Below are 19,659 nucleotides of genomic sequence, written 5' to 3' on the forward strand. Positions count from 1 at the left end.
GTGGGAGCAGCGACTAGTCATCCCAGAGGCAGCAGCCTGCTCTCCTGACGTGCTCGGCCGGTCAACCTGCGTCGTCATCCCGGGGGAGAAAACGATCGCTAATTAATTTACCCACAGGTTCTTAGAGGTTTACCGTTGGCTGGTTAAATTCTTTTTAGGAGTTAAATGCGGGTCTCATTGGTGAAATCTAACTATTGTTCCAGTCACATTAGTTTATTTGAATGAAAAGTGAAGCTTCAGGTGTGTATTGAACAGCAGCGCTGCCTCGGGGCTCTGTAGCCTAGCTACAGAAATCACCACATTTACATCAATAAATAAATGTTTTACAATGAATCGATCAGTCAGCATTACAATTTATTTCATTAAGTTATATAATATGTTACGGGAGGGTAAAGACACTTGACTACTATAAAGCGTCTTTGGTTAGGGTTAGAGGTCGGGACGCATTGCACACAATGTACACAATGTATACTGGTCAGATGCATACAGTACTGGAGAGTTTTTCCGAATCAGTACGACATCCGGGAATTTTTTGCATACTGCAGATTTTGCTTTTGTTTGCATACTGCATACTACATTTTGGCCAAATCAGTACATATGTGGTTTCGAATACAGCCTCAGTGTGTCAGACAGGTGATGTTCCTGGGGCTTGTGGGACACAGTACAAGATGTGAGAATAGTATGGAACAAAAAGCTTTCACCTCCACCATGATATAGCGGGTACACTCCCAGAAGATACCACAGCACAACATATAAGTACGACACCGTCTGAGCCACGTAAAAAAAAAAAAAAAAAAGTGTGTGTGACAGTCAAAGAGCATCTTGGGAGGGTCCCCACAGAAGAAGTGTAACTGAGTCTCCTCCTCTCAGCTCGCTTCTGAACCAAGACAAAATCGATAGGCAAGTGGGAGCAGCTCCCTGGATGGATCTGTGCAGCAGAAAACATGTCAGCCAAATGGATACCAAGGAAACACAAAGCCCTAGACCTTAAGATATGTGCTGTCAACATCGTACAGCATCCTGAAACTATGTGATTGCCATGGCAACAGAGCCTCTAGCTGCACTTACAAGTATGAGGCTTTGGTTATTGAACTTTTGCACCTTCATGTCCGTGATACTGCACTTACTTCCCATGATGAGAGGCATGTTCAGAAACACACGGGCAAACTCCACAGACAAGGGTTCTTCTCAGAGATCAAAAGGTACCATCGCCTTTGACTGATGGGCCATCGCTCCAGACAACACATAAACAAAAAGACAATTCACTTCAACTTTCAACAGCAGATTCCCATGTGTAGCTTGATTATAAAGCAGGTCCAGGTTCTATATTATTACAGTAGTGATCACGTGGGTCCAGAGTCAATTGTGAGCACTATAAGTGGTTGACCATTGTAACCGATTTTTTATTATTTCACTTCATTTCTTATGCAGAACATCATCAAAATGCCATTTGTATAGTCTTTCAATGAGAAAAATGTAACAAAACGGACAGCTTCAGCATTTACTGAATTCCATTTAATGTTTCAAAAATGGTACAGTCTTGAAATTATAAATAGGCTATGCCTTTAACATTGTTGTGCAGTTTAGTAAAAACAGTAGGCCTATACTGTATGTCATAGTGCCAATCGGTAACCCAGCTGCGGCTTGGCAGTAACTTATTTCTTATTTTTTACTGAACAGCCCAGTGTTTTCGCCTGGTGTCGACTCATTTACGTTAGCTAGCAGCAGAAGCAGAGCAAGGAATCATGGGAGAAAGCAATAAAATAAATACACATAGTTTTTGCTCAAAATTTCATTCATAAAATGACCAAAAATGAACACTATAAGCGCATTTCTTAATTACTATTAACATCACTATAAGCGGTTTCCACTGTACTGTGAAAGTATCAAAGCCTCAGTCACACAGCCTACTGTATATTCAGAGACTGAGTCTTGAGCTTTGTGATGTTCCCCAAGCTCCCGCCCACCTGGACCCATCAGCCCTTTCAAGGGTTTCCACCTGCAGTTTGATACATTTCCAGTCAATCAGTCAGAAAACAGCCGGTCAGCTCACCTGCCTGTAACTACAACTCCAGAGGGATGGAAGTGACATTGAGATGGTTTTTGGTTATTTACAGTGATGGGAATAACGGTGTTACTAACTTTTTTCAGTAACCAGTTAGTTAGTTACTAACAACGTTAAATCAGTAGACATAATGAACATTCAAAACAAAAAAGTTACTGTTTCCCCCGTTATAAAGTCATTATCCTTAATGAAATAAAATGTGCCGTTGTCGTGTAGCATGGCTGGAGGTTAGGAGGTTAGGGGGGCGAGTCCAAGTAATTTGACATATTTGAGCATTTTTTTTTTTTTTTAAAGTAACACAATAGTTACTTTTCCTGGTAAATAGCTTTTATAATCTATTAAGTCAGTTACTTTTTGGGGAAAGTAACTAACTAATTACTTTTTTTTTTTAAGTAACACCCGCCCAACACTGGTTAGTAAAGCCAGAAATGATCTTCTTATGGATTAACAGTGACAGGGTCAGGGGACAAGATGGACACAGGCTGCTGTCCTCTCAATGTGGTGTGACCAATGACAGCCAGAGCCAATCAGGCGTGAGCAGCTGCAATCAGACTCTGGGCCTCTCTGCAGGACTGACAGGGAGCACTGCAGCACATTCACGGCCCTTTGAGAGAGTCGCAGCGTGGACACATGTTTTGTTGCCGGACTGTAAGAAGGTTCTGTGGTGTGTGTGTGTGTGTGTGTGTGTGTGTGTGTGTGTGTGTGTGTGTCTGTGGGAGCAGCACATAACCAAAGCCATGCTGTTAAAATGACTGCTCTTTAAAAGATAGTGTGGAGTTCCACTTTCACCTTGACTTACTGCACATACTGCACTCAAAATGTTTTAAAATGTATTATTATAGAGGTATAATTAAATAAATGGACTGCACTTATAGAGCACTTTTCCAGTCTTGGAGACCACTCAAACCAGCGTTCTCATGTTCACTCGCTCACATTCATACATCTCACCCATGTACACACCGATGGAGCCACCGAGGGCATTCAGCCCGACCAAAGGACACTTTGACAATTACAGCAGTGTTTAGGTTTAGTATATTATCACAACATTTTATACGGATTATAAAACAATGTGAAATGTCAGTTTAAACTACTTGACAGTTCATGTTGCTGCATGATGGCAGAGATGCTAAATCCCATATTCACATAAAGCAGCCGTGCTTATTGATTTGCACCACTGCCTGCAACGGCCTCATAGAACCAGAGATATTAAAGAGATAGATAGTGAAGCTGAATAATCTCTGACAGATACATTTCTGTCATCTCATGGTATATTTTGCCTTCATCCTGTGGCTCACTGAGCAGCTCTATCAGATCTGGATGGGAGGTGATTCTTGATTGAAGAGCTTCCTGAGTGGAAACTGTTTCTGATTCTGACTCTTCTCCCTGTGTTCATATGTTCCTGAATATCCTGATTGTACGTGTGTATGTAGAGGCTTTTAGTGACACAGTTAGGACGACTGCTGTGGCACTTTAACAACAAAATCACTACGCTGCACTGTTTGGTTTTGTTGACATGATTGGAGAAATGTTGATATATAAGAGTTGCTATCAACGCTCCCTGCAGCAGCCGCCATTCACACAGCCTCATTTAAAATGTATTTACAGTCAAACAGATGGGCTTTCAGGATGCAGGTGTCGTTTTCCTGCCATAGAATTATGCATCAGAGGGAAATTTGCTTCGTTTTCTAAAATACCAGGTGGGCTCAATAAGGCGGCAGAGGTGGTTTCTGTCTCGTCCTTCTGTCTCCTTTTGTTTTCTGTGTTACATCACTCACCAATGAGCTCATTTTGTTCTTTCATCAGCGGTTCAGGTTCAAATTGGTAGGTGGACATATAAATTAAAATCATATAAAAGTGTAATAAATGAGTTTTAAGACGACTTTCCGTCAGCACTCGTCGAGGGAAAATAGCTTTCAACTTCTGTGCTGACTGAAATTGGCAGAATTCTGACTCATGTACAGAAGAAAACAACAAAACAGAACAAATGCAAGCATGCAACCCATTTATGCCCCGACATGCAAACAATGGAGGTTGTCACTCGGGATCAGTCAGCTTCAAACTTCAAACCCACACGTCTGCGCCTGCATCGCTTCAAGCTAATAAGCTATTCATTTCTTCTTCAGCAGGAACAGAAAACATGCAGATGAAGAGAGGACCAGGGCTACGGTCCTCGCTGCATGCAGCCCCGGTTCAAATCCTGCACCGGGCAGCCCTTTCCTGCATGTTGTTCCTCCTGTCTCTCTCAACTGTACTATCTAATAAAGGCATGAAAAGCCAAAAAAATACTTTAAAGGAGACATACTATGTCCCCTTTCCACAAATTGAAATAGTTCCCAGGTGTCTTAAAGACATGTCTGTGACATGCTTTGGTCAAAATACCTCAAGGATCAAACATCACAGCTCTTTTCATCCTCTCTAAACAGCCCTGTTCAGAACGGCTGGTTTCAGTGCCTGTCCCTTTAAATGCAAATGCCACTGCTTGCCCCACCCCTTCTACTGGTACCAGGTAGAGGTGGGGTTATGCAAATTCGAATCCTAGTTACATCACTGGAAGACATCTGAGTCTTGTAAAACCAGTCTGAACATTACAGATTTGTTTGTCAATTCTCACATTTTGGGGGCCAGAAGACAAGACAAACACCCAGATATATGTTAAAGAGCCTTCAAGAAGTGATATTTCCATAATGTGTCCCCTTTAAGAGAGGAACAGAGCGCATAGCAAAAGTCTCCAACCAGATTTGAATGCATGTCATGGGAGCCATGCTGGACGTCATACTGTAGGACAGTAATAAGGGGAAAAAAAAAACTTCTCATGGCTATTTTCCTTATTTCCTCTGACAGAGCTATCCACCTTTTTCCAAACGTCAAAAACGTAGCCTGTTTTGCCGGTTTTGCTCTTCCGGTGGAATTTTATGTTTAAGTTTCCATGGTTTCGGTAGTCGCGGTAAATGCATGGATTTTTTAAAAATGTTTTTCAATGAAAATCTGTAAAACGCATGGATCATCACACCAGCTTTTAACTGTGGATATCACACAAATTGACATCCGTGTTAAAAGCCAGCGTTAATAGATCCATGAGTTTACCGCAACTATGACAACAACTGAAAACCATGGAAACGTACAATTCAACTAAACCGGCAAAACCTGCTTCCGGGTTTGACCATAGATGACGTCCGGAAACTTGTGGATATAAGATGTCTGCGAGGCAGAGAAGCACACACACGTCTGTTGTCATCGGTCACAAACAGGAATCCCAGAGATTAAGGGTGTTCATCAGGTTTAATCACTCCCCGGTCCAGATGTAGTCAGATAACAGTGTGTAATCCTACAGAGAGGTGAAACTACTTTCCTCAAACAAAAGTCCCTTTTATTTACATCAGAATCGATGCATACAACCAGCTAACGGCATCATATGAGTTTCAGCTACAAAGACTGATGTATACAACAGTTTATCAGTTCAAAGCCTGAACAGGATCAAAGCCTGTGATTAGCTGGAGACTCATTTACTCATTTTAAAGCAAATCCAGGTCCTCTTTGTTATTCTTTCCATCATTCATTACAGGTTATGATTAACTGCAAGCGCAGACTTCATGGTGCAATTCACAGATCAAAGCCCAGGATTACAACAAACCCACATTAAAGCAGTGCTGCGGGTCAAAAAAGAGAAACTTTGTTTTGTTTTACTGAAAAAACACAACAAAAGACTCATGGATAAAAAATGCACACATCGCACAAAACACACAGCTTTGGATGCGGCATAAAATCTTATAATGCGCAAAGAGAGGAAATGACATGGACATGACTCCCACTGTGCATTCAGCATGCAAGATAGGAGGAAAACCAATGGCACTGTTGTTATGATGATACAATGAAATCTGTTTTTCTTTTCCTTTTTTTAGATTTCAGATTCATTCTTTTGCAGTGTGTTTATTGCCCATTTTCACACGACAGTGACAATGAAAATATGATTTATTTGTCAGTCTTGCTGTGCAATGTGAAGCTTTTGGCTAAACAGATAAACATGCAGATGATCCACTGCACATCGCAGCAAGGTCAGTGTATAATACTTGAAATGAAACACTAATAAAATGTAATTTGGTGTAGGAGCCTTAACAGAGCAGTGAAGTGAGGTGTTACAGAGGAAGCAGACTAAATGTGCTGCAGCAAACCAGAGCTGCTGAAACTGTAAATGTTGGAACTACAATCAGCTCTAATGCTGCTGTTTACTCCTAGCAGAGTTCAGCATCAAATTTAATTCTGTTACTCACCAAAAATTTGTCTCCAGAGGTGGAAAACAACACCAACCAGCTACCCAGCTACCCGTGGCCCTCCTGACCTTCCAATAGCAACTCATCGAAGGCCCCAATCTGCCCTAAAGACAAAGCTAGCTGTAGCTCTAGTGTCAATCAATCCACACTGAAGCTGATTGGAGACTCCTGGCAACACGCCACATCCAGGTCTAGCTAGTGCGGACTAGTGAGACTTGTTGCATACGAACTGATGAAGCCCATTGGATGAGAGGCGAAACGTCTTCCCAAACAAATACAAGTCCAGTTGCCTATACGATTCAATTTGCCCAGAAAAGAACGATGACCTGGATGAATGAGAATATCCATAGACACATCCAGTAGCAGAGCGAGCTTATACATTAAAACAAGTTGGTGCCTCCGACTCCTTTACTTCAAGCACAGTTTCTATGTAACGGAGTAAAAATGCACTTAAAAATACATTTTTGTTTCCAATATATATTTGGGAATTTAATTTGTCATCTACATATTTTGTTTAATATTTGTGAATTATATCTCAGTGAGTTGTTTTAATTTATTAGGGCCACGGGGCAATCGCACCGAGCACTGGTCCCTGCTGTATTTGCACTAGCAGGTTGTGTGCCATGTAAATGAAGCAGCTTCTCATTATACAGTTTTATCTATTAAGGAGCAGAGGAACAGGAAAGACCAGAAGACTATATATATTTACATCTGTTTTTTTTTTTTTTTTTTATATCTTTGACTTTTTAAATTCTGATCCTATAACCAGCTAACTGTTAGCAGTTGGCCCCTCCTGTCACTGTGGCATCTAAGAAGCAGCTCTGCTCAGAGGGCTTCCTATAACCTCTTGTGTTGTGAATGATGACTAAAGCTCTCGGCAAGACTGGTAAGTAAAAAGGTCAAATACTGGAAATGCATATGAGCTTTGCATGTGTGCAATCTTAAGTTTATACAGCCCATTAAATTACAGCATCAGGACCATTAGTGTGCAGTCCTTTCTCAGCTCTCACCAAACGTTTCACAGCCAGGAGGCTTTCGTGCATCTCTTGTGTTGCTCTGAGGGAATGAAATGTTCAGCACATTTTTCCTTCATTAGATATCCAGCTCAGGCTTGGTTATAAATAAGATACACACTGTTGTCAGCTATTTTCATTGCTGTCAGCAGCATCTGCACAGGCCCAACTGAAACATTATAAATGACATAGACAGCGTGACGTCTCTCCACTCGCCAGAGTCATCAGGGAACTCAATCAGCTGTGTACGTTGAGAGCTATACTCTGATTTAATAAACTACACAGAGTCTGTTTGTAAAGCTCTTACCTCATCAACATTAATCATGATGGCTGTGAGGAATGCAACACCTTCAAGTGTTGACATAACCTGCCCTCAGAGCCTGCTAGGGGTGTGTACAGCCAGTGCAAAGTATTCGAGTTCGGATTTGGCTTTAAAAAAAAACTTCAGATTTGTTTTTCGTATTCTGGAAGAAACCGGAAGTGGGCGCACTACAGACTTCCACCGAGCTAGCCGGCTAACTTCCGCTTTAGCTATCGGCTAACTAGAATGGGAATAAAATTATATAATCGTGCATCTCTTCTAGACTTTCTAACCATTTTATAGCCGCTTCTTTTCCCGTCAAGGTGCATTAGCGCCACCTACTGTGTTGGAGTGTGAACCAGAGTCACCTGGTTATGTGCTGTTGCTCCTCTGTGATAACGTAAGGGACTGAGCCTGAGGGCTCTCTTCACCAAAACCAAACTGTGGCAGTGTGTCTCATGCATGGATGTGATTGGCTCAACACACACACCAACATTTGTTTTGTTCCGTTTTGTTTTAATCTCTTGTAGTTGGCTCAAAATCATGCTCAAAACACACACCCACACGTTTCCTTTTCTTTAGAAAAACTATTATTCTGCTAGTGTTTCCCAGAGTGCACTGGGGGGGAAGCAGAGGTAACTGACGGATGGTCAGATAAGTGCGAGCATGTGTGCGTGAGTTAATTCCTGAGTACTTCCCTCTTTCGATGGTACACCTCTGATACTGTGGTCTGGTTCAGACAGAAACAGGTCACATCTCAGACACAAGATGTTTATTCACATCCAACCAAAACCACCAACATTAACCCAAGTGCCTCCACTGTATAAACCACAGACTGGACTGTGGAGGTGAACTCTGGTCTCTGGTCTGAGTCTTACAAATTGCCATTAAAGGGATAGTAGCATTTCTTTTTAAAGTGGGGTTGTATGATCTACAAATAGCCCCTAAGTACTTTAATTGCAGTAGAAGACTCTCTACACTCCTCCCGTTAGCAACGCCAGCCCATAGCCCTGCCCAGAGATTTACAACATACATTGTTGTGAATGGACCCAAAGAAACGGCCTATTTTCGTGGCCTAAAAGAAGTTTTACCTGAAAAAAAAATATACAGTTCCATTGTTGGCTATAATATAATTTTTTCCAGCCCTTCAAAGTGCAGGAAAAACACAGTTTTTATTTGGACCTAACCAACTGCTGATCGGCGGGCATTAACCCTGGGCCGGAGGGATACGTGAGTTGGTTAGGTCCAAATAAAAACTGTGTTTTTCCTGCACTTTGAGGGGCTGGAAAAAAATTATATTACAGCGAACAATGGAACTGTGTAATTTTTTTCAGGTAAAACCTCTTTTAGGCCACGTAAATAGGCCGTTTCTTTGGGTCCATTCACAACACTGTATGTTGTAAATCTCTGGGCAGGACTATGGGCTGGCGTTGCTAACGGGAGGAGTACAGATAGTCTTCTACTGCAATTAAAGTACTTAGGGGCTATTTGTAGATCATACAACCCCACTTGCTATGCTACCTTTAATGAAGAATATCATCCAGACGGTCAGAAAAAAAGGGTAAATATCTGTGTCTGTGTGCAGAAAATCAAATGAGCGTGAACCCACTGCTCTGAGCATGTGTTGTGTTGTGTTGATCTGTGCTGTAGAGCCCTGTTGTTGTTGATGCTGTTCTAAACAAAACTAATCAAAGCAAATCAGTGAGCCATACTGCAGGACTGGTCGACATGTTCCTTCATTACCATCAACACTCACACACTGTGGTTTCTTTTCAGTCAGTTGCACAGTGTCTGTGTCCACCCACATGCATTCACACAAGTGTTTGATGGCCCCACGGCTCATTTTTGATAAAAGTGTTGTGATGTTAAAACTGCACACTGAGAAATAAAACTTTGTATACAGATGATTTGATTGATAAAACTCATTTGAAGCAGCTACAGTTGTGACTTTTTTTTATAATAACAACAAGTGACCCTGTGAAAACAAAGTGTGTGTGAAGAAGGGGTTGCTTGTAATGAGCGTTCACTCTTATCACTATCATGGCAGTTTGGCTGTGGTGTAGGCAGCTGTTTCTTGTAAAGCAGCTCTGAAAACCTACAATAGTGTATACGTAGAGCTACACAGCAAGCAGAGAGAGAGAGAGAGAGCAACTGCTGAACACTGTGGAGCATTTATCTCCTACAGACTGTGATACTCTCCTCAGGAGGTGGTGGAGACCAAAACAGAGCTTATAGAGAACGCACACAGGACTGAATATTGTGACTGAGAAATAAAAGCGACTGTTTGCTCACAAGTTCATCCTGTGATGGTACTTCAAATCTGTTATTTTGTTTACATACAGTAGAGTGGCATCATGTAAAGGTTTGGGCACCCTGGTAAAAAATGTCTGTTAAAAAATGTCTGTTAATGTGAACAGTTCAGCAAGTGGAAGATGAAATTATCTCCAAAAGACATAAAGTTAAACATGAAACATTCTTTTGCAATATTTTAATCAATATCAGTGTGTATTATTTTTGTTTTCTACTGTAGTTGCGTTTCCATCCACCTTTTTTTATTCGCATTTTCAATTGCGAATAAATACTTGAATGGAAACGCCAGAAATTCGAAAAAAAGGCAGTAAATGCGCATAAAAGTTTTTACGCTTTGGGGGGGTGGATTTGTCAGCGTATCAATTAAATGAAAATGCGACTTTTTGTTATGGAAACAAGATTATGCGAATTGAGAAGAAGAAGAAAGAAATGGAGAACGGCGCCCCGGTCTCCCAGTTCTCGTCTCTGCACCGCAACACAAATGCGCTCCGTAACCCATAATCTTTTGTTTATGACGGTTAAGACTACACAATCACATGCCAGCTTTGTTGTCAACAGATGCACATGGGTGAGAGGAGCGTAACCAATACAGCGGAAAAGCGAGCGGACTTGCACAGTTCCCGACTGTCTTTCTGTGTAAATATCTCATGTTACAACATGAAAACCTGCGGCTTATATTCAAGTGCAGCCTCTATGTACAGTATTTTCTTTTAAAATTTAGCTGGTGCGGCTTATAACAGGTGCGTCTATAGTCCGGAAAGTAAGTAAATTGTCCATGATGTTGAGTGTCAGCTGAGTGTCAACTGTCAGCTGAGTGTCAACTGTTGGATACATGCACGCTTTCTTATGACATAATCTCACGGCGCACTCCTTCTAATCGCAAAACACTAATGAATGGAAACGGTCATAAATTTGCATTTGCTTTTTGCGCATTTTCACAAAATCAGCTTTTAAATTCGATACGACTTGGATGGAAACCCAGTTAGTGAAAAGCAGTAGCCTGCAAAAGAACAGGAAACCCAGGAGATTGGAGCTCTCAGATAACTTTGACCAAGGTATCAGACAAGATATGTATTATTTACACTGTGATAGTTTCCAAAGGGGGGGCTACTAGCTACTAACTATGCAGGGTGGACAAATCTTTGCTGCGGGCCTTTTCCTTTTCTGTCATTTAGAAAGTGTAAAAGATGATAAAATAAAATATTATATATAGTTTGAAATGTAAAGGGAATGTGTCATGTGTAACTTTATGTCTTTTGGAGATCATTTCATCTTCCACTTGCTTCACTGTTCACATTAACAGACATTTGGACCAGGGGTGCCCAAACCTTTGAATGACACTGTACATACACATCACCCTCTTGTCTCTCTGTTCACATGTGGCTCCAGGTAACTACTGTATGTCTCCACAGCCCTCTCCCTCTCCCTCACCTCCTGCTGCACTCACACACCTGTGTGACACATCTCCTCATGGTGATGCCATTTAAAGGCCTACACTGCCTTGTAGGGCTTGGTGGGGCTCCACCATCCTGCTGCTGTAAATACACTGTGGAGCGCCCAGTGTAGATTAATGTGAGACTCAGGGGCGGAGTGGGGCACCAAAATCCCCCTCTCTTTTGTGGGTGTAACAACTTAATTGGGGGTCTGGGGGCCTCCCCCAGAATTTTTTTCATAAAGGCTACACCATTTCCCATATTCTGGTGCATTTTAACACATTGTTACTTTTATCTATAGCTAAAAAAAGAAAAAAAAAAAAGAAAGAAATTACATATACAAATGTGAAAGAGCTGCAATTAGTGCCTCCCAAGCAGATTTAGCCTACTTAACACTGCTGACCATAACATTACATCCAGTCATGTTTACTCCTTTATTTCCCCCTCTCAACTACTCTACTCTGAAAATTGATTTTACTGACAGCGCGCTGCAAACGCCGCGGTGTCGTTTCGGGTCTTGTCCTACTCACCAACATGCTTCGGTGCCCATGGAGGAGACAGAGCAGGCTGCTGCTGTGATGTGAGAGGCTCCGCCGGCTCATACCGCGGTCCGCGTACCGACGCCCCCTGGCCCACTTGCAGTAAAGCACGGACTGTGTTGTCTTGTTAAATTAATATAACTTATAGATAACGTAACACACGGGCAGGACTGATAAGGTTTGCTGGGTAGCTTCCGTGAGTCGATCTGTTTTTAGCCGTAGCCGCTAGTTTAATGATAACTTTCACAGTGACAGGCTGACGCATTTCCCATGAGGCTTTGCACCATTCTACATTAGTTTAAGAACAAACAAATTAAATTGCTGGTTATTGTATATTTTGTGGTCATGAAAGTTCTGTAACATTGAACAGAAATAATTAGATAAAGATAGGAGGCTAAACAAAAATCATTTAGTAGGCTGGATTGATAAGAGTCTGATTCACTATCGCAACCATGAGTGAAATGTAGAGAGACATGAAGGGGTACAAATAATGGTTGGACTTTTTAAGCAGGTGAAGAGGTAGAGCTTGGAGATTATCATGGGGGCATGCGCGCAAAGTTACTTTTAACTCGTGAGCACCACACGGCCAGAGCGATAGCTCTGCACACGGCTCACTTGAGTTTATTGGCCGCCGGCCGACCGGGAAATCTCCCGGTCCTCCCGATGGCCACTCCGCCCCTGGTGAGACTGAAAATAGTCTCCCCAAAAAACACTCTATTCTCCCGGCTAGAGAAGTGTCCGGTGCCCATGTTGTTTCTAAAAATGAAGGGATAGTCAAACCGTATTGAGAGGAAACACATTATTAGTTTTGGTCTTTCAAAAGGATTTCTAAAATGAAGCCTTATCCTCCTGATGCACTCTGCTTTTCTCTTTCTATACTTAGTTTAATGGTGGGCAAAAGCAAAAACACTGTAACATCAGACTTTGCAGCCACAAAGCAGCTGTTGTGCTGTATCTCTCTGTCCCCGTCGCCTCCTGCTGACTGATGTGTGTTGTTCCTCCTGCCTGAGGCCTGACACCCTGATCCAGCCTCCTGTCTTCCAGATGACTCTCTGCCTCCGCGGCTCCATCACTTCAGCTTGCCAACGGGGGCGTGTCTCTTTATTTTGGACGGGGACCATTAGTGTGGTTGTTCCAATCCTCCGGTTTTTGCCTGGTGACGGCCAAGCTCTTCCTACACTGTTTGTCATGTAATGATTTAAAACCATTACAGAAGCCCACGATCTAAAATTATTAAACTGTTGGAACGGTGCAAAAACATTAATCTTTTTTTATCACAATATATTACCTCAAGATGTAACAGAGGACAAGCAAAAACAAATACATTTCAATATGAATAAAAAATCGGAAGTAAGGGAAATATACTGTTTGTACAGGCTGATCAAATAAGCCTGGTTTCTCCCTGTGTTGCAGTCTATGGAGATGTTGCGTGCCGTGTTCATTGTGTTATTAATTATTCATCACAAGTTTGGCGAGGCTCCAGAGAGAGAAATGCACAGCAACGCATTCTTCATTATTCATGGGTCACTAAATCAACTCCTCCTCCGCTTTTTACTTTTTGCCTTCAAAAATCCTCCTGACAACATGTCAAATCATCAGGCAGACAAGTCTCAGATGGTGTAGACTCACAGACAGGCTACAAGGGCTCATTTTTGCATTTGCAATTCTTCCATTTTTTTCCTCTTATACCTGAAATGAAGTAGCTCTCAAAATATCTACTGCTGTATAATTGAACTAAGTGGTGTGAGGAGTGAGCTGTCACCACTTCACTAGCCAGCTGCTGCTGGGGTATAAAGGGTCAAGTCTGATAATACTTTGGAATAAAAGAAAAAAATGTGTCAAAGAATTTTTCAGAAACCAAAATTGATGGATTTTTCGATCATCAGTGGTGTATTTCAGTTTACAGAGATGGTCCTGAGGAAATGTAGAGAGACTGTCAGAGTTAGGCTACAGCTGTAGGTTTATATCAAAGGGGAATCTTATCTTATCTTTTATCTTAATTAATTGTAAGACCCACTTAAGTAAGACCACATAAATGTTGGTTGTTTTCTCTTATTTTTTGTTTTATTTTTTTCATTCTGCTTTTATATAGACATTATATAGACGTGTGCATACAAGCAAGTGCAGCCTCCAGCTGTATTAGCTGGTTAAATGTAAATTAATATTAATTTTGAATTCTAAGAGTTAGACAAACTGAAACACCTTTAAACATATATCCTACCTCTATCCCTCTCAAAGTCCACAGGGAAATGCTCAGACCAGTGTTCAGAATTGAGCCTGAAAACCAGCTGTCAGACTCAGGACTTCCTTTAACTTTGTGATGTCACAACAAATCAGTCGCCATAGCTATATCCAAAGCCCCGCCCACCTGATCCCATCATCCAACCAAACAGGGTTTGTTGACCTGAAATCTAAATCTATTCTTGTTACTAGAGCTGCAAAGAGAAACCCTAGAGAGGAAATATTAAACTGCACTGGTGGTTTTCAGGTTTTATAACCACAAATATATCTCCAGTTAAAACACCTTTAACAACAACTCCCTTCTTCCAACACATAAGCCTGACTTGTGGGTCTATTGTTCCAAATTGTAAGTCCGACCCTTCATGCAAAATATGCAAATCAGCTCTGATTAATCGCCTTGTCACTAATCCTCGCAGTTGATCTCTTCCAGAGTGAAGGGTCCAATTTGCATATCTCATTCTGCATCTACTCTTTTCTGAAGGAAAGCTGGTAATTACAGTATGGTAGGAGCGTGGCCCGCTGCTCTGTTAGTGAATGAATGTGACCTGCCACTCGCACATGAGCCACAATGGAATTTTAATCACCCCCAACGCCGGCCCTCGTCAAAATGTATTAAGCTCCAAAAGACTACGGTGTAGATGTTTATTCAGCCCCAACAATATTCTTCAACATGGGTTTGTATCATAACTCCAGGATTTCTTCTCTTAAAACCAAGTTAAATACAAGATGTGAGTGACAGGAGAGAGGATTATGTATCTCCGTTTAACCTTTTAAAATGTAATTCAATTCGACTCTGGCTGGAGCTAAACGTTGGTGCAGCAGGGCCATTCAGAATATAAGAACACACTTGAATCTATTGAATCCAGTTGAATATGGCCAGATAATGATCCTAAATTCCCTTTCTGGGACACAGTATTGAATCTAACATCATGTTAACTTATGGTCTTTTCATTCAAACGATAGTAACTGACAAAGTCGTTCCGTCAGTGACACTTCCCATTGACACGGACACAGCGGAGCGCTGCCGTGAAGCTGTTCATTGATTTTGTTGAGCACTGAACTGAATTTATCCGTCTGCGCTTGTTGAGAGTGAGCACACGGACAGGGAGGTGGAGCTAAAGCATCAACAAGCTGTTTGACATCCTCCAGAAAACAGAAGAAGGAGAAGCGTATTTCACAGTGGCACCCAACACAGTATTTGGCGCCCAGTGCTAGCAGGTAAACAGCTACTGGTGCTGCTAAAGCTTTTCATATGGACATTTGAGAGACTGAACACGTCAGTGTAGATCAGTAGAACGGAAGAAATATCACAATACAAATTTTTTATGCATATTGTGTCCAAAAATTCAGAACCTACGCCGCATCAGTTCCAGTTTAAAACAACACAGAACTAAGGTAAAACAATGAGCCAATAGATGCAGGTTGTCAAAGTCACAGCCTATACAACATATCAACATATACTCTGAGCTAGCTAGAGATACAAAGAGGAGGTTTTGACATTGTTTTACATTTTTCCCAACAACATGCTTAGCTGCATCATGTGTGTTGGTATGTGTATTATCAGAGGTGAGATAATTGCATGGTATTTGCAGCAACACTCTTTCAGTGTCAATGCTGCTGACAGAGTTACTGAGCTCATCTTTGTGACGCATCCAGTAGGGCATTGAATGGCACAAAAAAATCAGACAGCAACGACAGCAAGCAGCTATTGTAAAAAAGAAAAGAATATCACAACAATATGTGGTGGGATTAAATAATTAAATAATAATGGTGAAGAACAGTGACGGTCAGAAAATAATATCAGCGCTTTACTCCTGTCATGGTCTGTGTCTTTACTTCCTGTTTTATTTTGAAGTTCTGTGTCCTGTTTTCCTGTGTGTCATGGTTGGTGTCTTTTATTCCCTGTTGTGTTTCTGTTTCCTGTTTTACTTTGAAGTCTGTGTCTCCTGTCTTCCTGTCAAGTTTCCTGCTCGTTTAATTACCTAATGTGTTTCACCTGTCTTGATTGCACCACCTGTGTCTTCCCTTGTGTATTTAGCCTCAGTGTCTCCCTTTGTCTCTGTCTGATCGTCTGCTTTGTTTGCCATGTCCATGCCCCGTGTGCCACAGAACCCTGTTTCCCCGAGTCTGCTTTTAGGTCCAGTCCTCCCTGAAACCTTGACAACTCTCACTCTATTCCTGTTCCATCCACCAAGAGCAGAAAAAAGAAGCATAGAGAAAAAACACACCCATCTATTCATCAATGAATGACATCTGGAGCGCAAACAAAAAGCATAACATTTTGTGGCTCATACAGTATTCTTTTGAAAATACTGCACAGTACTACACTATAGGTTGTTTGCAGTGTGTGAGTGTTTGAAGTCTGTAATGCGTATTTTACTGTCAGTCATTACATCATTACTACACTCTATTAAGTGTTTCATTAGCCAGGTTTATGTACAGCAGCATCAGAAGGCTGAGGCTGAGAAATAAGTCTGACCACTTCCACATGTTATGACAGACACTCTCTGGTAAATACATTTGTTGTTTAATGTAATAATTTGACTCAAGGTGTGTGTCTGCTCTACCTACACAGCTCAGACTCTGTAAATGAGAAATGATCATAAATGGCTCTATTCCAACAATCAGGGTGTTGGTGCTTGTATAGGACAGAGGACGGAGGAAAGAAGAAGAGAGGAGGTGGAGTAAAAGGGAAACAGTAAATCTGAGTGTCTGTTTGCTCTGTAGTAAGGTATTTATCCCAACGATGTGCAAAAAGCCGTTTACTAGAACAGGATACATAATTCTAAATGTGAATGCCAGGTAACATTACCTCCTAGTTCAAGTTCAAGAAACATTATTATCCCCATAGGGGCAATTTGTTTCACAGCAAGTAGTGAAAAACATAAAAAGCAAACATGTATAACAAGACAACAAACACATCCAATCATCCTATTCTCTCCTGTCTGCCAATGTCATTTTGTACAACAAAAACCCTCAATAGTGTTTGTTAGCATGTTGTGTGTTTGATAATGTTGCTGTGAGAAAGAGTCCCTCATTCTGTCATAGTGGTATTCATCATGATGGATTTCGGGGCAGAGCGAGAGAGAGAGAGAGAACAAAAGGTGTGTATTTGTTTTGTCATTGAATTCTTTAAAAATTGCTAATTCAACCTAAAATATCTTCAAACTTCTTCAATCAGCGCCAAAATAGTTGCTGCACCCTGAATGCGCACACGGGAAGCCGCCTGTTTACTCCACAATGCTCCATAACAACAGTGACGTACTGAAAAAGTGCAGTTTAAAGGGATAGTTCAACATTTTGGCGATTTTGCCCATTGTCATAATCCCTATAGTCATAGCAGTAGGTTTGTTACCTCTATTTGTCGGGGCAAGCTATTTTTAGAGCGGCGGAGCAGAGCCGTGAGCTGCTCAGAGCTACACTACGGAGGATCATGGGATTTCTTGGTTTCCCTCATCAAACTCATCAAATACACAATCCAACAACTCCACAACACTCTGGTGGACAAGTTGTGACCTGCACATTCACCACGCTATGAGATAATAACAGAATGCTACGAGACAGAGTTGTTTTAGAGGCAAATTCATGTAAAACAGCTGGTCCACGTTGCCTTCAGGGACAGTTTTTCGGCAAGCAGTCTCGGCATTTACCTCTAAAACAACTCTGTCGCGTAACGTTCCGTTTTATCTCAGAGCGTGACATAGCTCTGAGCAGCTCGCGGCTCTGCTCCGCCGTTCTAAAAATAGCTTGCACCGACAAATAAAGGTAACGCACCTACTGCTATGACTATAGGGAGTATGGCAATGGGCCAATTTGCCAAAAATGTTGAACTATCCCTTTAAGCAAATACAATTAAATTACAGTACATGGAAACATCAGAAGTGTCTGTTTATACAGTGGCATGCAAAAGTTTGGGCACCCCTGGTTAAAATTACTGTTAATGTGAACAAGATGAAATGAACTCCAAAAGGCATAAAATTAAACATGAAACACTGTTTTGCAATATTTTAAGCAATATAAGTGTATTATTTTTGTTTTCTACAGTTTTAGAGTGAAAAGGGGAAACAAAGCAGCACATTAACACAATCAGAAATTTTAACCGGGGTGCCCAAACTTTTGCATGACACTATACTGCAATAAGAACCACTGTGCAGGTGCTGATAAAGAATTTACTGTACCTGTTTCACATCATACGCGAAGAGAACATACTTCAGGTCAGGGGAGACCGAATACTTGGCCACATTGAAGTTTATCTAGTGGAAATAAGAAAGACGTAAAGAAAGCATGATGAGTAAACACTTTACTGTGAAAAATGATGTATACACAATGAGCAAGACAGAGATTTACTCACAAATGTGGTGTTTGTCAGGACAATCTCTGTTTCATTAGCGTGAATGTTGAACTTGATGACGTGGCCGTCACTGTTCCTGTAGATGACTTCCGAGTCTGTGTATAGAAAGAGACAGAACAAAGAAAAAAAAATTGAAGGGAATTGAATAATGAAAACGGTCCCCAAAAAATCAGCACATAGAAAAACTTCAAAGCAGGAACAGTCCAAAGCAGCCATCCTGAAATCTATTTAGAATTGCAAAGATGCCATTCAAAACAAAAACTGTCTCAGCCTCATTGTTCCCTCAAATTAAATAACGCTAACAGTGCAGCGGACAGACAAACAGGCTGTGATGTAATGTGATTAACTGTGAAAATCAAAAATGAGACTTCACTGCCAGACAGACACAAAGCACAGAGCATTTTTTTCATCTTCCAGGTAACACGGCATGTTGTGTATTGATGGAAGCGCATTGTGCGGCGCAGCCATGGAAAACATCTTTTGTACTGAGCCGGACTGGTTGGACGTGACTGTTGTTTGTCTCGTGTCAAAGCCAAACATTCAGAAACGTAGCCCGCCTCAAATGTCACGGAATGGTGCACTGTCATGAACAATAGTGCGAGTTGTCGACACAATAACCTGCACAAATGTGTGCACTGTGAATACTGTATGTGCACACACATGCTAAACATGTACAGAACAGAAACGACTCAACATGAATACACTGTGTTCCTGTGATGTACATGTTGCGTGTGTATATCCTAGGGGTGTAGTCGCAAGAATCTGGTGACAGATACGTATCATGGTACAGGGGCAACAATGCAGATACATTGCCATATACAGACTAGCTCTTGCCCCAGTCTTTACTGCCTTCCTCAGGTTTAAAGCCAAAAGTTACAACACATCAGCTTTGAAATCTGCTGGAGCCAGCTGTAACCAAAAGTCAACTCTACTGAGTTAGGTTACGCTTGAGCATACAATGAACCACTGCTGTGAATGTTTGCATGTAAATTGCTAATAATAAAAGAATCAATACACTGCTTTTGAATATCTATACAGTATTATGAGACGGAATATTGTAATATTTCAGTGTCAATATTTTCTGACACCCCTAGTTGATCTAAATGTGATGGTGGTTTTAAAGGTGTACAGAAAAGAA

General features: G+C 41.3%; 1 protein-coding gene across 1 annotated transcript in view; it reads right to left on the bottom strand.

Annotated features, from left to right (window-relative positions):
- The window catches only part of dpp10 (dipeptidyl peptidase like 10), a gene marked incomplete at its 3' end in the record, with an annotated part of 171,372 nt that overhangs the window by 54,254 nt on the left and 97,459 nt on the right, over window positions 1–19,659 (bottom strand). The window contains exons 4-5 of the mRNA XM_083996620.1: window positions 18,522–18,616; window positions 18,349–18,423 (exon numbers count right to left, since the gene is read on the bottom strand). Of these exons, the coding sequence (XP_083852746.1) occupies window positions 18,349–18,423; window positions 18,522–18,616 (170 nt within the window). The remainder of the gene's footprint in view (window positions 1–18,348; window positions 18,424–18,521; window positions 18,617–19,659) is intronic.

The sequence above is a fragment of the Trachurus trachurus genome (assembly GCF_905171665.1).
Source record: "Trachurus trachurus genome assembly, chromosome: 21".
Lineage (NCBI taxonomy): Eukaryota > Metazoa > Chordata > Actinopteri > Carangiformes > Carangidae > Trachurus > Trachurus trachurus.